This window comes from Bombus affinis, chromosome 15, assembly GCF_024516045.1.
Source record: "Bombus affinis isolate iyBomAffi1 chromosome 15, iyBomAffi1.2, whole genome shotgun sequence".
NCBI lineage: Eukaryota > Metazoa > Arthropoda > Insecta > Hymenoptera > Apidae > Bombus > Bombus affinis.
Genome location: NC_066358.1, coordinates 9,043,610 through 9,067,663, shown reverse-complemented (window position 1 = coordinate 9,067,663; position 24,054 = coordinate 9,043,610). Strand labels below are relative to the sequence as shown.

The following is a 24,054-nucleotide window of genomic DNA, read 5'->3' as shown; positions in this document are numbered from 1 at the left end:
TTTCGCTAACTTCCTATTCATCGTTTAACAATGTAAAATCAACGCCACTCTCCTTTCCGATTTTTCACCCGGGCAATGAGTCAGAGCTCATGAAACCTGTTCAATGGTAAACGATCGAAAAAAAGAACAAACTATTAGAGAAAAGGAAAGAAAGGAAGGATGGAAAAATAAAAATGAAAGAAGACATCAGGGTTGGTTATAATTGATAGTGAACCATAATCGTCGGCAGCCAGCGGTTAGCTCTTAATGGGCCCGGTATCCGGTAGACATTTTCAGGAAAACGTAAATTATGCCCGGTAAAGCAAACGGGAACGGTTGTGATAACCAGCTTAGATCACTGAAACAGGTTATACTGTATGCTCCGCGAATGCGTCGACAACGTTTGAAAGAGGTCGCTAATGCTTCGCGGCGAGAACCCGGTTGCTCGCTATCAGAAGTACCAGAACTTGTCCTCTCCTCCTTTTCAATCGTAAACCACTTTGTAGCAATAAGTTTGCAAAACGGGCACAGAGACCACGACCACGATCACGACCATGGTCTCGACCTCTACAAGGTAGATTTCTTCCCCCGAGCCTTCTCCATATTGGTTTTCTGACATTTGCAACGGAAATTACGAGGTAATAAACCGGAGTAACGCGAACCTATTAGTTTCAACCGATAAGAATAAAGCAAGCAAAGTTTAAGATCAGGGTGGTTGCTTCTTCCAACCACTGTCCCCGTAACGACGTCGGGTTTCTTAAAATAAAAAAAATGATCGTGAAATAAATCGATTCTTTACCCTGCTGTTTCTTTTTCCTTATTGCTTTAATCGCGCGTAGAGTTGCAAGTATATTTATCGGGTCGTAACATAAATAATATATCTCTCTTATTTTCTACATTTACCTGTAAATAAAAACATTTTTACAAAAATGTCGAGATAACGCGTTTATTAGAATAATCATGTACGCGTACGTCCAAACGATTTCAAGCCTACTTTAACCTCGGTCGAAAGCGATTATCCGTCCTCGACCTCTTCGGACGATCTAATGAAAACGTCACGAGTGGGCAGTGGGCATGGTGGTTAGCATACCTGCCTTGTTACTCGATAGTTGCAACACGACAGAGTTATTGAAGCGACGCCTAACGGATTAACCTGTCGATTGCTGGCCGCGACGAAAGGAGGTTGCAACGACGGTGACGTCAAGCGTCCAAGAAACCAGCTACGAATTTCGTTTTTATGTATGTGCGTCGCGTGCGGAGATCGTTGATTCATCGGGGAAAATTGCTACGCCGATTGCCACACTTTTACTATTAACGCCGATCGTGTTCGGCCCACGTTTCCAACGATCCGTCAATGAATCACTGTTTCCAGTTCTTTGAAACATAATCGAGAAATTACGCTTGGCTCTACACTGACCTTTCCATCTGGAGTAAACATTGATGCATATGTATAACCAGAAACACGAAACGTCGTTCACTAATGAGACGATGGAAGAGCACAATTTGAAACATTCTTCTCATATTATGAACCGAACGCTGAGATCTAAAATCTAGTTCGATCTGACGGATTGTAATTTGTATATTATACTTAAAAATATATCGCATTTCGCATAAAGTAATTGCGATTTATTATACAATATAATTGTTACGTGATATTATCGAGCTTAATCGTTGATTAGAATAGTAGACGCTTACAGAATTTTAATACAGAATTGAATCACGTTGCCTAACCTTCTAACGACCACGAAAATTTCAATGTACACGTACGAGATACGCTGCAAAAGACCTAATACATTTTCTCAAAAACAATAAATTATCGCTCTAGACGCGTGCCACGAGAGGAAAAACGCTCTTCCATATTGTCTCGGGACTTCTATACCGATACGGTAAATTATTTCAACGAAGGATCGTTATCGTCGACAATAAGGATGATCATTCCGTGGAACCGAGAGTTCGAGACAAATTGGTCTGCTCCAATTTATCGTAACAAATAGCGCAACGCACACGCCTAAGCGAGCTTTACAGTCCGATCGTAAATATGCGGTTCGTGCTGGCCAGCGCAGGTTATATCGAACAGGCACTAACAATAAATTGACTAAGGAAACATTATTTAACGCCTACGAATTCGCTATAAGTGCGGCACAATTCACGATGAGCCCCGTGAGCATGATAAAAACTCGACCTATGCCCACGTGACAACCATGCTTCCATTCGTCCTTCCCCGATCGTTTAACACGGTACTGTACACGATGCAGTTCATAGTATTGCGATGTCGTGACATTATGTAACTGAATGGTTTATCAAATGGAAAGTACGAACCATTTACTTAAAAAAAAAGAAACAAATATTTCTTTATCGATATCCTATAAAAAGAAAATCCGGATAATTCGTGTGGCTAGCATTAGCTAAGTATTTTTATCGAATTTAATCGAAGAGAACGTTTATATTAATTTACGATATATTGAAATTCCTCGACGAAATTGATTCCTCTCCATAGAGAACCGAAGAAGACGGATCTCTTTAAATGGGAGAATCGGAATCGCGTTTCGTTCTAACCAGGTGGCTTCATTAGGCGAATCGATCTCGCGTCAGGTCAATCAGCCAGCAAAGACTCTTTGTGATTCGCGTGCAGCAAGAAATTCTCAGGTGCCATGGCGAACAGAGCTGTGCTCGCGGTCCCGGCTAACTGTTCCACCGGCCACCACTTTTCCTTCTGCGTCATCGTGGAATTTCAAGCGGCACGATCGGTTCCGTTCCGAGCGGACACTTTCGTCACCCGACTAATCCCATTTGTCCAACGCACGTGCATGAAATGCACGATCGGTACACGCTGCTACGGCAATCGAATCGAATTACAGTATTTACAGTCAGTTATGCGTTACTCGCTCGGACGATCCTTCGAAACCTTGTTACTGAAACGGTACGAATCGATTTTTCCACGTCAAGGTTGCTCGGTAACGATCCTTACCGAACAGAATAGTTCGATTATTACAGTCGAGTACCCCGCGATGACCGCGGAGAAATTTTCCCATTCTGCCTTAATTAGTTTCAAGTGAAACGTAAACCCTAACGAATCTATTGATCTTGTTCTAAGAGAATCCCATTCCTGATGAAAAAATCGCGAAATGACGCTAGAAAATGATGAAATATAGAAGGTCGAATGCCACAACCGTAGAAAGTACAAATGAAACTCTAGGGAAAACTGACTCACTAGGCGACTCGACTGACAGCCCACGCGGTTTGCAATTTATGTTGAATTTTTTTCCATTATTAGCTAGGCAGCTATCAGATTATAAATTATTATAGTATATAGTTAGGTTAAACGTTATAAAAATACCATTATGTAAATACTATTCACGTGCTATTTAACGATGCGTTTGAAGGTAGTAATTCCTCACGCTTAATGATACACTAGGGTGTCGTTATATTAGAACGTGTATTTCAGTTAGTCTCATTGCAGCTGCGGGATCTTTTTGAACAAGTTTTTCGTCTTGTTTACGATATTAGTTAAATAAACCAGTTGTACGAGTTGTTTCATACAGCTAAATATTTAACGCGCATCAAGAAGAGATCCATTTAAACGATGTCAAATATTTAATAAGTTCCTAATCGAAGAATTCGGACTACGTTTGATGCAAAATTTTAATCGAAAGTTAAAATATCGATAATGTACGCTAATGTATCGCTCGATCTTAAAATCGCTTTCTTATTAAAAAAAAAAAATGTTATATCTATATCGTGTCTTTTACGATATATATCGTACGTCGCTTTACGCGTTTACCGTAAAAATGCAAATTGACTGAAATTTGATTTACCCGTTAAAGATAGATTATAGGAGAAGAAAATTGAATAATGTAAAAACGCGTAAAAAGAGGATTCGCGTTAGCATTCATTGACCAATTATTAAAATTAGCTTCGTCCTATTCCCTATTTTATACTTTCTTTATAGGATCTATTTTACTTTCATTCGCGAGCAAGTTGAAAAAAACGAGCGTAAGCGGAATCTTAAATGCGTTACAACTTTTATCTAACGATGCTAGTAAAATAACAGAGGCCGTTCATAAGAAACGAATGGCTGCTAATTAGGAATATGGTTGTGAAGAAAGTTTATTATTTTGCGCGTTGTGTCATAAAACGACGGAGAATGTAGCCAAGATAAAACCTGAAAAGTAGTTTATGGCAGCAGAATGAGATGACTCGTAAAATAATTAGAAGTCAATATACAAGCTTTTTGCATACTACCATTTGTAAAGCGCGTATAAACACCAATCATGTCCAATTAAAGGAAGTGAAAATAATTGAGTCTTCAAATTTTACTGCAAGTTTATAAAGCTCCTATCATTAATACGATTTTATTCACCGCTTTAATTCATTTTATAGAATATTTATAAATTATCATTAGCTTTCCCGATAATTTCTAAAAGAAACGCAACTTTATATCCATTGTCTTCAATGACATCGATTTCTTTCTAATTCTAATTATGATCATGGTCGTTTCGATATTTTAGTCGCAGAAAACATTTCAGAAGTGTATTCGTTATAAAAAAATTCCCTTTCTACGCTTTTCACCGATATATGTTTGTCATCGATAAAATATGTCACAATATGATGAAAGCTGTCCAAATTTTCCTGCAAAAATAAACGAATTACGAAACGTCCACCTGACCGTCCAATATAGACCGCAAAGTGCTGACGAGAAAGCAACAGGGAGGGAAAAAGTTGGGGATTGGATGCAAGAAATAATCCACTACGAAGCCTGCACCGAAAGCATGCTTCGCGTTCACCATAAATCATCGTAATCAGCTTACGACAGCGTGCAAAAAGCGGCGAGGATTTTTTCTAGGTTTTTCCTATGGACACGCGGCGTAACCAGGGGAACGAAATGAAGACATTTGAGACGGACAAAAAGGGGCGTCGCGGTCTCCGGAACGTATCTCAAGTCCGGGAGGGTGCATCAAACTCCGATGAGAGTAGGAATATCCTGGTACACCGGTGCTGCCTCTCTACCCGTGGAAGCTGCTTATGAAATTGTAATGGCGCGCGCGGTCTCGAAGCTCCACGCCGATCAACAAGGACGAACGGTGTATCGATTTTAATTTCAGCAGATGGGAAAAACGACAATGCATCGATGCACCGAGGCAATTCCAACCCTACCCCTCCCCTTTCCTCCACTATCGAACGAAGCCTCCGTCCCATAGATTCCATAGACTATAGACGACCGTTGCCTCGATCCTCGCTTCGGAATCGGTAGTAAGGGGGAAATGGAATCTACGTCGAGGGAACTTGAACCTTCAACCGGGATAAAATTACTAGGGAAGATTCAACCGTGCATCCGATTCCAGGGGCTGATAGCGACGATGGACGATATCGCACAAATCACCGGCTCACTTAACTACTATTCGTGCAAACCCTCGGCTACGACTCCAGGCTCCAGTTTACAGTAATTTATTAGGCGTGTAAACCTCCAGCTCTGCACCGGGGTCGACGGCCTCGTCCCTCTCATCAGGAGACCTTCGGCTCCTTCCATTTTTTCCCCCCTTGTGCTCGCGACGCTGCTCAAATGCTTCTCCACCAAGAATGCTTTAACTCCCCTTCGTGCTCCACGCTTTTTGCAACATCGAAAATCATCGGCCGCGCTCCTGTCATGAAATTTACATTCCACGGATATGGGGAAACCATGTGGATGGTAAGAATAACGATCCGTTGGACAACCTGTTCCTATACGGATCTTTCAACAGATTCCATGTACAAGCGGAAAGCAAAATTGAAATACAACGGAAAAAGTTGCATCGGTATTTTTAGTTAAAGAAGAATAACATGTGCCTTAAATTCCTGATACCGTCGCTTAATACACGCCGTCTCTAAGAATCCTGTAGCCTCGAGTCACGCTGATTTAACGTTTTGATTAATAAACCGCTTCGCAAATGTGCTCCATTTGCGAACATTATAAATGATACAGCAACAGGTTCAATAAACTACAACAATGGGACTTTCGAATGACCCCTGGCCTGGAAATTTCTGGCGAATTAAATATGATTATGGAAGGTCGTTGCGAGTCTCCTCCATTCTCGTTTGTTCCTGCGCTAACATTTTCTCAAACGTCTTATGATCGTTTCGCCTGAACAATACGCGTTTTCCCACATGGTTAATCCACGAATCTAGGATTATATAAGGAATTAAAAACCTACCGAATCGTACATTCCCATCGCATAAGACACTCGATATTATTTGAAAGGTTTAATGGAAAAGTGGCACGAGTTTACTCTTTCTCGGCAGTCTCTTACTTAGTTTGATACGTCCGCTTAAATTCATACGCGAACAACGCGCATAAGAAGTGGACTGTAAGCATTTTGAAAACAGGCACGAGAAGGGGTACGATAATCATAAGCCATTATCGCATTTAACCGCTACCCTTAATTACAAGTTAATTCTAACCAGAGTAACTGGAAAAAAATGAAACGCCTAAAGGATATATCTCGTTACGGCTATCTGTTCTACCTTCGTTAATTGAGAAGTGTAGATAAAATGCATAAAAAGTGCAGGAGAAGCTTCTTACATAAATCGAAACTCGTTTTTCGGAACATGTTCGGTCAAAGGATGAATCGAAGAGGCGTATAAAATTTGATATTCTTTTCATTGAAAGTAATCAACTTTAATAATTCAACAGTTGCGGAAATTACGTTGATTTTAAGTAGGAAAAAAGCAAAACTAAAATCGTCCAGCGATAATTTGTTGTTATAATCCTTCTCTTTTATCATTAACATAGCAGATACTTATCGAGACTCGAATACTCGCTTGATCAAGATATTAAAGGAAGTAATCTAAGTTTTTGTCGTATAAAGGAGCGGTACAATATAATATTTATACGTTAAAATATGAAAAGGGGGAAACTTTAAATTGATAAGCCATTGATCGACGTTCGGTTTTAACGATACACGTTATTTACACATTTATTATATGTATTTACATATTTATCGGTAAATGATACTAGTAACACACAGGTTAACGAACCGAGATCAGCTTGATCTTTCCTCGTTGTGGGAATTCTGGCCTCGTGCGTGTATTTAAAAAAGAAAAACTATCTTATTTCCGAATAAATATCACACTTGACATTAGGTTCGTTGAATGGTCTAGAGAAAGGTAACTGAACGTGGTACAAATGAAACTGTAAGCCGAAGATAAGGATCAAGTTACTTTGTTGTACCGTTTGGCGGGAGTAAAACGCGTGTCTTTCTAATTCTGGTTGTTTGCGAAAGTAGCAGATCTTCCAGAACCGTGCGGTCAGACGTGGAAAAATTTGTATTTGAACCTTTGTCGAAAGAAAGACCTTCGAAACAGGCTAAAGCGCGAAGGGAAGAGTTCTGCGACCACAAGTCACGCCAATTTAACCTGTCCACTGCAAGGTCTACGCTCTACGGCTTTGTTCGCTTGACTGCAAATCAAGCTAGTTTTCTCTACTACAATGGGGCCTAGCCATTCAACACAATCGAGAATCGAAAAGCGAGCACAAGTTAGCTGATTAGAAATGAATTCTCCGTTACTTATCTTGGAATAGAAAACCGGATAGGAACAACACGAGAAAATAGTTTACAAACTGCTTGTAGAACTCACCGGATACGTGCTAATTCTGAACGAAATATTCATTAAGACAGTATTCTACTAATATTTTTAAACTTTTTGAAAAAAAAATTATAATTATAGGAATTATAGGAATTATTGATTCCTTCCCATAACATAACATCGTGGTTTGATGGGTCAATGACCATTATATTTATCAAAAAGTTTGCTTCGACAAAGGAATTTACACAAAGCGATCTTGGAAAAAACGTGTTTCGTATTTCTGAATATCAAAGCTCGAATATCTTGTCGGCTACGTGCATTTATCGAAGCCGTTGCACAGGTTAGAACAAAGCCATGGCCAGAAAAATATCCAATATTATTATTACAGTCTTTTGTAAGTTTTCTAAACATCATTCTATACGAGCAAAGCTATTTTACCGATCGTGGCTTCGACGATAGCTATTGCCTCGATTTTTAAATAACAGTCATTATATCCTAGACGTAGCCGTATATGGATTTCGTGAACCCACAGAAATGGACGACGATGAAGGAGCAAGGAACCATTCTCTTTCTTTCGATTCGTCTGAACCGTCCAATTTCTTTGAAAGGGTAGAATCTAGAAAAGGTAAGCTTCGAACGAATAAAGGTTGCTAGGATCGAATCATTGTTCGTGTATATCATTCCCTTCTCTAATCATTGGAACGATCACGATGTTACTGGCATTACAATTGCATATTTCCTGCTAAAATTATCGACTTATTTCTTATTCGTGGAAAAATACCTTTTATTTTGAAAGGCTCGTAATGCCATGTTCACGCCGACAAGAGATCGTTGCTCACTGACCATAACATTGCGAAATATAAAGTGTTCCGTACCTTGAAATAACGAGTAACATTATCGGTCGATCGAAATAATTATCATCGTCGATGTTTTACAATCGTTTCACGAAATTGCGTGTGAAAGCGTAATCGAGATCCCACATAATTAAAAAGTTATTCGATGAGGAAGTACTAACTCGTTTGCCCCATGTAAAAGACGTTTAGTCGCGCCACCTTCCCATATGTGTGTAATTATCATCTCAGGCTTATTCATTGGTTTAAGCACTTTCTGCCGTGATTAATGCATAAACTACGTGTAGTATATAAACCAGTATGTTGTTGCATCGCCGATCGATTTTTTTCCAACCGTCGGAGAAAATATTCGACCATGATGAGCCAAGTTATTTATAATACAATAACGATAGTAAAATTTACCTATTTTGGATCGATTTTTTCCGGCCTATGTCGTTATTTGTTTTAAGATACTACTAGGAAATGCTTAAGGATAAAAAAACTGCGATAATATTGTTGTGCAACGTTATTCCCTAACGGTAAGAGCGTGCAACGATCACTGTCGCTGGCGTAAAAGAGGCCTAACGTTCTCTGGAAATCTATCAGCGACGGAGATGTAGAAATGGTTTCGAAGAAACTATTTCGAATTACAACCGGCATTCTGGTGAAACACAATGGTCCTTTGACAAGAAGTAAATGACAAGCGTTGAAAGGTAAGCACGGCAAATATGAAATATCACGAGGATCCGGCTGAATATCGTGAAATTACGAAAAATCGATAACATTATGAAATCAGGAAGACACGTAACGTATCAAGATGTATCGATTTTACGGCGCATCTTACGTATCATGAAGTACGAATCTTACGGTACTGTGCACCAAGAAATATAGATCTTACGGTGCATTGATGATTAACGACGATGATATGGGTTTTAATTGCAGGATGTTTCGATTCCACCGCATTGGTATCGAGTTGCTCGTAAATAAATCTTTATTTCCTCCCTATTTAAGTTTGAAAACGTTTTTGAAATTTCAAATGGACAATTTTCTTAAACGCGACAATACGTACGTATTAACTTCAATCTTTCTAAAACTAATGTAGCTTATACGGTGATTTATTTTCTCTGAGGCAAAATTGAATTTAGAGATATAAAACTTCGGGCCAAACATTTACAGGACGAACAATTGCAAATACAATCAACGTGTCTGAACAACGTTGTCTCGACAATTTCTACGAGCTTCTCCCGATAAACGGATATCTCGAAGCCGAATATCGCAAAAAGGGAGCGACGCTAATCGTTAGAACCAAAGGCAAACTCAGCGTGAAAGCATTCCAGTGCATGGGCATACCGAGACGTTTAAAAGTATCCGATCCCAAAGAGAAGATAGCATCTGGAATCGCGTGGACCATGGTCGATTTCATTGAAAAAGGAGGTGCTCCTTTCACGAGCCGAGGAAAAATCCCAGTCAGAATTAATTCCTGAAGAGCGTTACAATGTGACGTGGACCTTGCAGGCGCACCTGGATCACGCGAACATCTGGTTCCTCGAGGGGTAACAACCTTAAGCATGGTTCCTTCGCTATTCTCCAGTCCATTCGCTACTTCAGTCCAGTTCCTAGAAAAGGGGAGGTTGCACGACACATAGCTTTATTCAACACCCGCGTTTTGAAAGTTGAACCTCGACACGTGCTGTAAATGGTTCTGCAATGCGCACTGTTTTGCAATGCATCGCCTCGTACCACGCGTGGACCGCTAATGTGTCACTTCTGATTACTCGAGCGAACGTGCAATAAAAATGTGGACAAAGCGAGTCAGTTAGACTTATGATCTTTCGTGTAATGTCTTTAATTTATTACAGAAACGAGAGTGAATCGTGTTACGCGTTATAAAACTGTTCGTTTACTCCTTAAAAATCATACTTACATTACTTTATCATCAATCATCGAATTATTCAGCAATTAAAACATACATACGTATGTATTCGCGTCACTTATTATTACTGGCCATTAAAAATTTCCTTTCGTATTAACTTTTATTTTGACCGACGCTATCGATCTTCGTAGACGTCAAATCGTCGCTACTTATCCACGCGATCTTCCAAACATTCGAAACAGTTTAATAGCCGTATAAACAGCTTTGTATATAAATGTAAATGTTCCGGAAACGATCTGCCCGATTAATGAATGCGGAATCGCCGAACAAAAAGCGAAGCATTATCGTGGGCTACGCTGACAATGACTTTGACACGGCTGTTCCGAGTGCTTTCTCAGAGGGAACATTATTCTCCTTGAATAATTAATCGAAAAGCTATGTAATTACATCATTAATTGCGTAACCGCGTGATAGCGTAGCATAATTAGGAAGTCAAGGAAGTCGATGCGAACGAAAGGAACTGCTACCGGGTTCGTGCGACTCCTCTTTTCCCTCGTTCGAGTTGGCTTTCCATTGGATTTTTCCAACGGATACGACGATCTCTTCGATTGTAATCTGAATGCAACACAAACGGCCGAGTCGCGTTAACTATGTCGGATGCGGGCGTGGAAATGGAAAGTGGAGGAAGCTCGCTTGTGCAATTCTCCGTTGATTACGAGAAGTACGCGTTTGCAATGTTTCTTTTCCGGAGTGAACACTCCCGAGTTTAGTGTTATTCCGTGCTGACTGTGCACACTCGAGAACGATCACGCTCGATTTCTATCCGTTGAAATTTCCTTCAACCTATTTTACCTAGAGAATATTTTCTCTACGGAAGAAAATAAATAGTCAGCAGGACGAGTAGTCGCGCTTCCGCCCGAACTATCGCCAATATCGAGAGAAACCTTTATCCTTGAATTCATTTACCTTGATAAATAGTCTCGACTGGCAGCGCGTGTCTCCGATTCCGAAAAGGACCCCATTGTCCAAATGCGTTCTTCGTGCTCGCGTAGCCGTATCAAAAACAAACTCCACAGCAATTACAAGGGAGGAAAGAAGGAAGAAGAAGATGGGCCAAAGATTCAGATCTCCCCGTGGCTAGGGTCGTCTGGGATAGCCGTGGTGGCATTCCAGGACGAACGATCAGCGGACGAAGGTAGTGCAGCGGCGCGCTACGCTGCGCTGGTGCGCTCACTCGCGAGCACACGGTCCTTAAAGGCCGGATTCGACGCGCAGCATGCGTGCATTCGCATCGTAGCGGCATTCTTAAATCAATTAGCGACGACCAAAAGAACCAGCCGACCTTCGATCAGCCGACCACTCGGCTACCGTGTCCCCGTTGCTGCGGATCGCTGCTATTACCGCCGCGGGGCGCGCGTCTATTCTATCGTCGTCCAACTTTCGAACGCTTTTTGCCGCCAAACCGAAACACGCCGCCGTGTATTTCCTTCCTACTAAATGGCTACATCCTTTCGTCCTTCTTCGGAAGACCACCGACCGCGAACACGACGGAACGCGAATCCCCGATTTATTTCAAGTCTCTAGGCCAACTTTTTCCCCGCCTCCACCGGGGACTCCAACAGGTAACCTACGTTTCTAAGTAGGCTTGGATAAGGGGATGCTGGGATACCTTCTACTCGATGATATTATTACGACCTGAATCAAAGGAAGATATCTCCGTTCTTTGGCGTTGATATCGAACGATACCTCGACGATTGGAAATATTTCAATTTTGGTAAAAATCGGCAGAGAATTTTTGATTCCGTGGCTGATATAACGTACGTAAGACGGAGTAAACGGAGTAAAACGATTTAATTTACAACGTAACCCCATAACGAGTCAAAGGTTTGTGTCAACGTGATTCCGAACGAACGACGACACGGGACTCTCGTTAGAATTTAGAGGGTCGTAATTTTATTTTACAGGCGCACGGTTCCGCGTAATTCCTCCATCGAAGCGAAGTACGTTACTCCCCGTAGAAGTTCGTAAATTAACAACAATACTAGAACGGTGTGTTACTTACGATCCACAAAACGAAATGGAAAATACGAAACGCGGAAAGCGTAAAATTGCCGTTTGCTTGTAAATCGTACGTAAGTTGCGCACACCCACCGATTCGAACGTTGCTAACGTCGCGCGACCACCAGTTCCCGAAGACGTAGCATGGAAGCCCGTTACGAATGACATAACGGCAACTTCGATCTTGCGCCAAGACGGAGAAAACGAGGCAAAACACGGATAATGCCGTGGACCGCGGCAATACCAGGAAGGGCAGTCGATATTTCGTTTCTTTGTCGGATCGTTGCGGTCGATTCCTAGATCAGCCAAGGGGACAAATCGAAACGAGAAACAAAACGAACGGTGCTGAGCATCAGGTAAAAGGCCTGAAGAGAAGGAACGGTCGCAATCGAGTCACAGTCACAGGAAAACAATCCTGCCCAACAAGGAAGAAACGCGGTGAAGAAACACGCAAACCCAAGTTACTTGGACGATGCATCGAGTAAACGGAGAAAAATGTTTATTACTTTAGGAATAAAATTGTTTTGCGTTCCGTTACTGCGCTCCCCTGTTCAAACGATCGTTGCATATATCTGTGGGTATATACTTTTATAGATACTATAAAATATTATGTATTTCCACAAAGATAATTAACACTATGTATAAATATGTACATCCATAAGTCTGATTGTATGCCATATTCTTGCTAATTATTGGTTTCCGCGGTCTTACTTTACAAGCTATAAACGTCAATTGCGAGCGCATTACGAAAGCCAATATTATACGCAATATTAAATATCTTTTCCACAATTGAAATCACTTAAATAGAACGTATACCCATCGAACTGGGTAACCGTTTGTTAAATATGTATCTGTACGTCTGTTTTAAGAACGAAGGATTCTATTATGTCGATCACAAAAGAGACTAAAAATTTATTTGACTTTCACGAACTTTGAAGAATGTCCTCTCTCTATTCAAAGTGCCTTTCTATACGAATGCGACGAGGGTTAACTTAAAACTAACGTTCGAACTGTTCGAACGCGTTAAACTTTAGCACGTCAGTTCGTAATAGAAAAAAAAAAGGTAGAAAAAAGTGTATTGTCCCAAAGAATAAATGAAAAGAAAACGCAATAATCTGTCACATTCCGTGGTCGGCGGCTCTCGTAAGTGCAGCACCAAGGAATGCGACCAATTATAGCTAGAAGAAAACCGAACGGTTTCCGGCGTGTTCCATTGGAAATTACGCGAGGCATTCGCTAATTGCCCAGCAGAAGCGCGCGCGCGCATCGATTCCTTTCCCCCAAGTTGAACGCCGGCAGAAATCAAAAGACAGCGATCTCTCTGGCAACATTTTAGGTTCGGTTAAACTGTATCATAATTACCCGAATCGCCGGCGTAACTCGCAGCGGCTGTAATAACAACGCGAGATAATTTTATATGCATAACGCATATCGGTTAGCGGATGATACGAGGCCACACACCGTATTCACCAACGCGGTTAACTATAATTTAAAAGCGTCTTGTTATATTTCTTCTCACGTTTCTCCTTACCCATCGTACAGTACACCGGAGCCGTTTTATACCCGTGCACAGTTCGGTATACAGCGACAGGGTAGTAGAAATCCTCGTCTGGTACACGTTCACGCGCTATCGCGAACCCAAGAAGAGCGTGCTCGCGCGCATGAGGGTGTAATATAATTCAGTGCCTCCATGGCGATGGCGTCCTTTCGTTCGACCGATATAACGCGCGAATTACTTGCACGTAATATACTGCGAAACAAAGCCCGTTAACGTCACGAAACGGTGAGCTGCAAGATATTTTGTTTAGTGTCCCGTAACTTATACTGTCCACGCACGACTTTGTAAGAGGCAGGGTAATTGAGTACTCGTACGAAACGACTGCTAATACGGCCGGCTGTTTTTACGCGCGCCAAACCTGAACGTAAATCTGTTCGTCCAGGGCGATATCTGAAAATGCCCTGGCTGATTTATGGGCCGGATCAGCTGCGCGAATATATCAGCCCAAGCAGGCAACAACGTACCGACCACCGCCAAACGTAACGTGAAAACTCAATTTTTGCCAGACACTTTGTGTCCCGCCGGTATGTAATACATACTTGCCCGTACAAGCAGATGGAAAACGTTCGACTCGTGTAACTCCGCGGATTAAGCTTGTACGATCAGCGTACTACTTTGCTTCTATTTACAATCATCGTTATACGTATACTTGCAAGGATATTCAAATGGAGCGTGACTATCTTATTTTGTCGATGCTTTTCATTGTAAAAATTGGAGCAATTGTACGATGCAGAGAGAACGAAGAAAATTTGTCTAATAAGAAATGTAATTAAAACTGGGGAAATAGTACATTCAACGTTGTTTATAAAATCGATAGTTAACGTGTCGTTATGGATATACATTTCTGCCATTATCAATAAAATATTATTTCTTTAGTTTGTTACGTTTCCATGTATCCACTAGTCGTAGTTATATCAACTCTGATCGAATATTATTTACATCCATATTTACTTCAACATTCTCTTTGTGCTTGAAATTATACGCTCGTAATTTAAGCTGCATCACCGAGCCAGATTGCCTCATTTCATTAGCATAATCTTCATAAATCTTGGATAAAGCTTTTATCGCGCATGTAAGTAAATGCTGATTCTCTACGTTTCACACATTTCTGTTTCATCTAACTATTATACGAAAAAAACGGATATCGAAAAAAATCGCCCAACTTTAAAAAAAACAAACCCTCTCTAAATACTTTGTTCCATTGAATGAATAAAATAAACGTACCTATGATTTTGTATAAATGTTGTGTACAATTTCTAATTTTCTCGTGTCATTTTTACCAATACTCCTAGTTTTTATCCATAATTATTTGAATATTCGTTCACAATTTGCAGTTACTTTGACTCGATAATTTTATGTAAAATATATGTTGCAGAGTAGGATGATTCCTCTACTTTGTAGAAACTAATTTAGTCTACTATTTTATTACTGACATTATTGCTACCCGCTGCATCATCCATTATTCATAATGCAGCCTGGTAGACGATATATTTAACAAATTTTTCCAAGGAAAAAAAGTTCTGCCACTCAACCTCGAAACATTTTTTATAATGACGATAGAAGAGCCACGATTTAAGCGATCTGAATATTAAAGTGAAATGCAAAAGAAAATATCAAAGTTTGGTATCTTTATAAGACATAGAAGAATTAATCTGCAAGCGTATGGAAAAAATATCCAAGAATAATGAAACGTAAATGTCAGTTCTCTTATTAATAAATTACATTGGCACATTACGAACAATCATCAATGGTCGTTCCCGTGTCTGAATATCATTACTCTCGAAGCAATTGAGCAGTGAAATTTGCATTCAATCGTCGAAAGTATTATCCTACACGCCTAATGCTTCTACACAAACCTCTCCCCTGAAATATTATCATAGGAAGTATACGGTCTGACGACATTCCCCTTGCGATTCTCTTTGCAATTTTCAGTTCTTTTTTTCAAACAAATATGATCAAGTATAAGACAGTTTTGTCGAAAGACAACGAATGTAAGATTTGTTATTTTCACAGCTATACAAACACGTACAAAAATGAACTTCCATTCTCTTCAATTTCAGGATGGTTTTCTGTGATATCTGGCAACAATACAACGGGTAGTGCAAGAGTCTACAGAAGAGTCGATTCCTTAGTACGAGCAGGGGTACCAGCGTTTCTTTTGGCTGCACCTTTAAGGGCATATATTCTGACCCACTCGAAAATGGGTAAGTGAAAATATTGTGAATATGAAATACGTACTAAGCTCTAAATTCGTTCTTCTATTACATATACGCATCATTCTTTGAGGTAACTCGTTAATTGTATAAATTAACTACTTGAAATGTCGCGTTCTTTGGAAATTTAATTAAGCGTGTGAAGCGAGAGTACGAAAATGGAAAAGGAAGAAACGAAGAAAATAGCGATAAGAGTGTTAAATAACAATACGTTGAAAACGTAAAAAGATCTATTAAATATTTAAAACAAAAGAGCAAAAGACTCAGAGTCTAACAGGATATAAAATGTAGCGTAAATGGAGAAGAAAATAGAAGATAATCTTAGTACAGAAAGAAAGAAATTAAACGCGAACGAAGAGAGTAAAGTGAATCAATAGCGTACAAAAAAGTGGCAGAGAAGGCAAAGAAAGCAAAACACAGAGAAAGGAGAAAAAAAAAGAGAAATAATGACACACATGAATGTAATATCGTAATGACAAGCGGCAACGTTCTTGACCTAAATGCATATAAATATCAATGTTCGTACCCTGATCTGGTAAAAAGAGAAATATGGGGAATGCGCAAATTATACGTTCCAAACGGTAGCAGAAAGTTAAATGCGGTAAATAGAATACATATATATGTGTATGTGTGCGTGTGTGTGTGTATATAACGGCGGAAATACGCAAAGCAGTGATATAAGAGGCATACCGCGTGAGCATTAAAGTCTCTGTCTTTGTCATACACTTAAAATTGTTGACATTAATTCTAAGAAGTACTATATTATATTTTCTATTAGACAAGAAATTATATTGTCATCGAAAATTAATAGGTAGGTCAAAAATATTCTTAACGATAGTACCTCTGATAGTACTTCTCAAGACAAATTCAATAATCTTTCATGTGTATCACCGGTTTCAATTATTTATTGAGATAATGGACTTACTTTGGTGGTTTTTGAAGAAACTCCACTGGATTAGGAAAGAGGGATGATGGTCTTGCTCGCGCCTGAAAAAAGAAGGCGTAAGAGGTTATTTCATATTGTAATGATAATCAATAATATTAATAAATGAACGTGTGTTAATTAGACAAACCTGCAGTAGCATAGGAAGACGACAAAATAGGAGAATATGTAAATGGGAATAATACACATAATAAATCGTGCGAAATAAATTAATACGTCTTAACACTACAATTGTTGACATCTGAATATCGCTCCGCGCGGCAACTTCGTCTTTCGTTTCGTTTCGTAGTGGTGGGGATGTCAACACGGCGGCAAGTCGAGCACTTTTGAATCGACGAATTCAGCAGTAAACACACAATATTTCATACAAAAAAAGAAAATACATTTAAGAGGTGGATATACAAGATGAATGTATTAGAAAGAAATATTCGTTCACTACTTTAATTTAGTTAAGTGTATAAAATTCATTGATAAATAAAAGATGTACATATGTATAATTAAATACAATGTCTTTTAGCATGAAATAAAGCTATGTTTTACCATATAATATAGAAATATGTATTATCTATATGCTTATTTTTATGAACTATTGCTTTTCATGATAATATTGACATGTATATACATATTATATACATTAAAATTAATCATTATTACTCGTAGATTACATTGACTCACATTACTATGGTTATATATTATTTAATTAAACATATTGTTATTAATAATCTTTATCAACAAAAATCTTGTGCAATCAAAAGAGCACTGTAGAGGAGATTGTTTTATATTTCAAAAGTTGACACGTATTGTAATTAGTAGAAAAAGAATGAACAAATTAATATTGTTTGTAAGATTTATGTATATAAAATCATATCGAATCACTAATCATCGTAAAAATTATTTCTTTTATTATTTTTATAGTTTTATTTTGCACTTACATTTCCATATTTTCTTTTATTCGCATTAAATTAATGATTTTGTACTTTTCATGTATCTCAATTTCGTCCCTGTAATATTTCTTAAGCATCAAATACTTTGTAATTAAAAGTTCTTTATTTATTTGCAGAAAATGGCAATTTACGAGCTCATTACACAAAAACCACGATCAGAGCTGGGGAAATTCTACGATTAATAGCTGTTTTTCAAGACACAAGGAAATGTAGTACGGTTTCCTTCGGAATTTCCGGCAGCTCTTCCGAAAAGGATCAGTACGCTCAGTGTTTGGATCCACACGGTCGAGAAGTGTTTGCTCCCTTATCCGCAAGAGGCGAATTTTATGCTATATGTCAGAATGGAAGTATCGATACCGGAAGCGATGCAGTATTATACAAAGTGCATCACCTTGCGAGAAGACCATTGCCTCTCAGGGTAAGTTTATTCCATTGTTTTCTTCTATTCGTGTTTCTTTCCATCGTTGCTTTCCTTTGATAATGTTTTATCCCCTGTATCTACTATGAGATCTTGTATATCTGAATATTTACAAAAATTTGTAAACTTATTAAAAATATAATGCTTGAAGTATATAAATAATCAGCAAGTACTATAACACAAACAATACCATTAATGTTAATATAAAGACCAATGAATTAATAATAATATTAAAATTAAATTCGTCTTATCATTGCTTACTGAATTACATACTTCAAGATTTTGCCATTTTCAGGTCCGTTTGATAGCCGGTCCACTACCTGTACCATTGCCAAGGGAATATGGTGGTTTAATGCAACTGGAAAGTTCGACTCGAGGGCCAATTGTTTTAGGATGCATTGTACCGGAAAGACCAGTTCACAATCCTGAAATGCTTGAGTTAGTTGTAACCGGAAATGGAGCGCCAAGAGTAAGAAGAGCTAGACTAGGTTATCCGTCAGAAGCTAGACTTTTGGCATCGCCGAAAATGCAACGATTATTATCTGCCTGCAGGTAAATTAATTTTACATTGATCATCGATTATTTATACTATACATGTTTATGGTATATTATTTTTTCAAACTGATCAGATGCACGAGAAATTAAGCGCATTCTCATTATAACTAATCAGATATAAAATTATTTGAATTATTCAAAGAATAAATACATGTTAACACAGAATATAAATGTGTCATGTTCGCACAATTTGACTTATGATGTTACTATTTCCGTTGTTTGAACCTAGTTGTTTGCAATTTAATTGATTGACCAAAGACTCAAGCAGAATATTAATTATGGACTATTATTAATGTACACCTGCTTAATGAATTTTTTTATTGTAATGTAATTAACTTCATATTTTATTTTATTCATAGATTGCAATATCAATTTTTTATAAATCGATTGTTTCTAGACCGATGTATCAAGCAAAGATCGATTTCATGTACAGTATGCGCACGTACATGTACTGATAGGTAAAAATACAATATATGCAATCACTGTTAGAAAATAATATACCGTACAACGTCCCGTATTACCGCGATATTCAAAGGATGCAAAACATTTGTAAATATATATTCTATGTGGCTTAACCTGTTCTTCCACTTTAGCCGGGCTGTCGGAGATCGTGCAACGGAACCAAGAGTGGCACCTCTGAAACTGCATCCAGTCGGTGAAAATCTTAAAGAGATGCATTTGAAGAAAATCAAGCCGAAACCGGAAACGAAGCCAATTCTACAAAGCTTGAAAGACGGACTGGAACAGTTGAAGAAGAGCACCGTTAGGGAGAAAAGTCAAACTAGACAAAATTGTCGGAATGGATTTCTAGATCGAATTTCAAAATTCGCCCAAGGTGGTCGTAGCAGAAATCCTGCAAAAAAATCGGCTTCGTTTACGTTTGCAGTGAAACCAGAAATTGCGATGAGATGTCAAGAGCGTTACTCCAGTTTGGAGCCAGAAACTACCTCCCATCCGAGTCATTCGAACTCTTCCAAGCAACCTGTACAAAGATCAGCGTCCACCAGTGTTTTAGAAATGCCGGCAAATGTTGAATTACAGCCCAATTATTCTCGTGTTAGAGATAGTCTTACACCAGTGCCATCCCTTCCCAAGTTAACCAGGACCAAAGCTGATGACATTTATGCAGAAATTTGTGAGAATGCGGCTGCGCAGGTCGAGAAGTGTCCCGGAAGTCATGTGATGGCTAGGATCAAAATTATTGTTAAAGGCCGTGATTCGTCCACAGCTCTGCCAAACAAGATTGGCGATGACAGTAGATACGCAAACTCTATGGTAACGAACAATCAAATTGATTCGATTATCAGCACGGAAGACGAAGTTATTTACAACACGATATTCTGAAAATGAAGAATTTTACTATTATAAGCTAACCGGCTGTGTTTGATGATCGAGAACCCGTTGATTATTTTCATCAACGTACCATTAGAAATTGAAACTGTATCATATTATACAAAAAGCACTACGAAATAATATGTAATATTCAAGAAATCGTAACAATTGCAGGTACATATGTTTGCCATACGTACTAACACTAGTAACGAAAACGAATAAAATTTTAAGAATAAAAAGCTCATCTTTTTTCTAAGAAGAAAAGAAATTAATCGAAGCGATGTAATATGTGCAGAAAAATACCTGATCAATTTTTCATAAAATTTGTTTTACTGCAAGAAAGATAAGATGTACAAAATAAAACAAATATATGAGAAAAGTGTATAACATCTTTATTTACAATTCATCCCCTTTTATTTTAATAAAATAATTCATATTATACTTTATTTCTACTTTTTTTTTCTTAGAACCTTGGTTTTTAAAGAACTTCTTTTTATATGAGGCTTTTTATTTCTTTCTTTCTTCTTCTTTGGAATTTCTTCTATAGCCTTTTTCATTATATCAATGGCTTTCTGATTGTCATCATTTAATTTAAGCTCAATATTAACATCAGGATACTTTCCAGAAAATCCTTTTGGAAATAGCGTTCTCGACATAAGCGATGCCAATTGATGCTTCTTTTTTTTTAACTGATGCTTTAGGCTTGCCTTTTCTTCCATTTCCATTGCTAAATTTCTGAGAAATAAGATCGTTTTTGTCATAGAATAAAACATACAGTAACAATCATTATTGATGCTTTTAACCAAGTTATATCTTACTCTTCGTCCTCCTCTAAAACCAAATCCATTTCTTCAACTGCTTTACGTAACCAACCGTTTTTTGAATTATCTCTACGACATTTTAATTCCAACTTATCAATTTCACGAGCAATCTCAACTCTCTTTTTAGTTGCAATTAGCAATCTATCTACTACAGGAAACATAGGTATATCTTCCGCTAGATATAAAAAGATTGTATTCATATTAAAAGTTCAAATTATCAAACAGTATATCATTGTTTAGTTTATTCACTTACTACGACCAAGTGTTTTACACAATTTGCTATAATATTCCTTTTCAGATGGTTCCATCATAAGAACTGTTATACCATCTTTTTGTGCTCTTGCTGTTCTTCCACTTCTGTGTACATAACTCTAAATAATAATTACAAGTACAAAATTAAGAGAAAAACTTGTATTTTAATCAGATATATTATAATGTGATGCAAGCGATTATTCCATCTATATTACGCCGTAAGGTTGCGTTTAATTAACGCTAATTTACTTTATATTCATTGACACATACCTCACTTGTTCTAGGAACTTGATAATGTATTACATGCTCAACATTTGGAATATCCAAACCTCTTGCAGCTACATCAGTAGCTATTAACAATCCGTTTTCATCAGCCTGAAATCTGATTCCTTATTATGTATCTCAAAGTTGTATGCGTGTTAAAGAAAATTTACCTTTCTAAATTTTTTAATCGCTGTTTCTGCTGCATACTTGCATGTAATGGTAAAGGTTTACAATCAAGTATCCCTAAAAGAGTAGCTAAGCGTTTTACACAACCAATACTATTACAGAATACCAATGTTCTACCAGCATATCTTTTTAGGAAGTAGTAAAGATAATAATCTTTATGATCTATTGTACATGCTATTCTACATTCTGTCAAATTAGTTGCAGTACCTGATGAATAATTTTAGTTATATTATGCTAAATTCATTATCTTTCAAATACATAACAAAAAAGTTTGCAACCTGATTTTTTTGTAACATCAATAATTTTTGGGTTCTTTATTCCTACTAGTTCCATAATCTTTTGTAATTTTTGAGCAGGTGTAAGCTTTTGTATCTTGCTTTTAGTATGCTTCCTTCTTTTCTTTTCCAAATACTCTGGAATATCATGCACCATGGTTAATGTAGCAGAAAATACAAATGTTTGTCTTTCTTCCACTTTTTTTTCATTCATATTTATTTTTTCCAGTAGTTGCTGCAATTCTTGGAAATGTCCCTTTTCTAACATTCTATCTGTTTCGTCAATAGCCAAATACCTATTTTATATTGGATAATATGTGTAAAGTAACATTATTTTCATAACATTACAGATAATTATGAAACTATTTAATAAAGAGGAAAAAACTTACTTAATAGAATCCACTTTACTAAGATGTGGATTACCTTGTTGTATCAATTCCCATAATCTACCAGGTGTTGCAATTACAATCTCAGGTCCTTTACTTAATATTCTTTCTTGTTTAACTGCAGCCATTCCCCCTAATACTACAGCTACCTAAATAATATCAGTACTTAATATAATGAGTACTTAAACAATTCCCAAGACTTACTAATTAGTAGTACTTATCAAAACAGTTACTTTAATGTCTGTATATTTGATTGCTTTAGTTAGGTGATCCTTAATTTGAATAGCTAATTCACGAGTTGGTGTCAATATTAATGCATACAGTGGCTTCGTATAATTCTGTGTTTTGCTCATTTTTATATTATTAATTACACGTACACAACCTATACCATTTTTATTAAGACCTTCAATATGTTCTTCATAATCAGATTCAGATGAGCTATTATCATTTTCCACCATTTTATTTTCAGAACAAATCCAGCCTTTGTTCTTAATAATTCCAGTTATTTCTTCCCCAAATTCCATGTCTGACTGTTGGGATTGTTTATTTTTTAATTCCAAAATACCATTTATAATTGGAATTCCAAACGCCAATGTTTTTCCACTGCCTGTTTCAGCTGCACCTAGTATATCTCTATGTCCCAATATTGCTGGTGGCAAAGTTAATGCTTGAATAGGAGTTGGTTCGTGAAATTGTTGGTCTTTTAATGCCTTTATTACAGGAGTAGGTACACCTAACATATACCATTGTTGGGCATCAATGTCATATACATCATTTTTATCCTTATTGCATTCATTAGAAAATTGATTATTATTATTAGGACTAATATCTAAACCATTTTTTGAAGACAGACATTTTGGTATCTTTTTAGCATTTCTTCCTTCTAACTTCTTTTCTAAAGATTTTGTCTTCTTAGCTTTTTTTAATAATGGTTCATTAGTAACTATGTCATTTTCTACCCATACATGGGAACGTTTATGCTTTGGTGATACCTAGAGATTAAATAATAAAATACAGAAATATACCAAAGTTTCGCTTTTAATGATAATAAGTATTATCATATCAATTTAAAATGGCAATATTATTGGAAAATATAATTTATAATTTACCTTAACTTCTTTGCTATTAGTTTCCACATTGTGGATTAAAATCTTTGTCTTGTTATTTTCTTTTGTTAATTTATAATCAGTTAGTTCCTCAATGCCAATCAAACCTTCAACATTACCAGCAAATACAGAACCTTCCAATTCCAGTGGTTTCCACCCACTTAAATTATCGTGTCTCTTTTTTGGCATAGCTATGACACTAACGCTCTCTATAATTAATAAATAATAATTAATGAATGGTAGCAATACTATTCTCAAATGTACATAACCATAAAACACGTGGAGAGTCGAGTGTTCAGCTCAGTAGACACAACAATACTATATACATATATGTATACAGTACATACTATCTGATACCATGTATATAGATATATAAATACATGTGTATAATGCTCGTTCTCTATTTTGGATACTGGTTCTGGCTGACCACTTCTGGCGGCAGACAACAGAAAGGGTGACAGAGTAATAGAGCTTACATCCTGCACTCAGAAGATGGCGCGG

General features: G+C 37.6%; 2 protein-coding genes across 5 annotated transcripts in view; one reads left to right on the top strand and one right to left on the bottom strand.

The window, feature by feature from the left end:
• Positions 1-20,642, top strand: part of LOC126924677 (uncharacterized) — a 24,756-nt gene extending 4,114 nt beyond the window's left edge. For both annotated transcript variants that reach the window (XM_050739412.1, XM_050739411.1), the window contains 4 exons: positions 15,919-16,062; positions 18,075-18,376; positions 18,672-18,928; positions 19,525-20,642. In XM_050739412.1, the coding sequence (XP_050595369.1) occupies positions 15,919-16,062; positions 18,075-18,376; positions 18,672-18,928; positions 19,525-20,275 (1,454 nt within the window). In that variant the 3' untranslated portion in view covers positions 20,276-20,642. The remainder of the gene's footprint in view (positions 1-15,918; positions 16,063-18,074; positions 18,377-18,671; positions 18,929-19,524) is intronic.
• Positions 20,633-24,054, bottom strand: LOC126924669 (ATP-dependent RNA helicase DDX24). 3 transcript variants are annotated; one of them, XM_050739388.1, is made up of 10 exons: positions 23,934-24,054; positions 23,557-23,762; positions 22,681-23,439; positions 22,451-22,596; positions 22,065-22,357; positions 21,771-21,993; positions 21,607-21,718; positions 21,338-21,455; positions 21,082-21,259; positions 20,633-20,998 (listed from the first exon to the last, which is right to left on the bottom strand). In XM_050739388.1, the coding sequence occupies exons 2-10, from the start codon at positions 23,740-23,742 to the stop codon at positions 20,713-20,715; spliced, it is 2,301 nt and encodes a 766-aa protein (XP_050595345.1). In that variant the 5' UTR covers positions 23,743-23,762; positions 23,934-24,054; the 3' UTR covers positions 20,633-20,712. The 3 variants fall into 3 exon arrangements, with proteins under 3 accessions (XP_050595345.1, XP_050595343.1, XP_050595344.1); XM_050739386.1 differs by having other exon boundaries at positions 23,901-24,037; XM_050739387.1 differs by having other exon boundaries at positions 21,771-21,843; positions 23,901-24,037.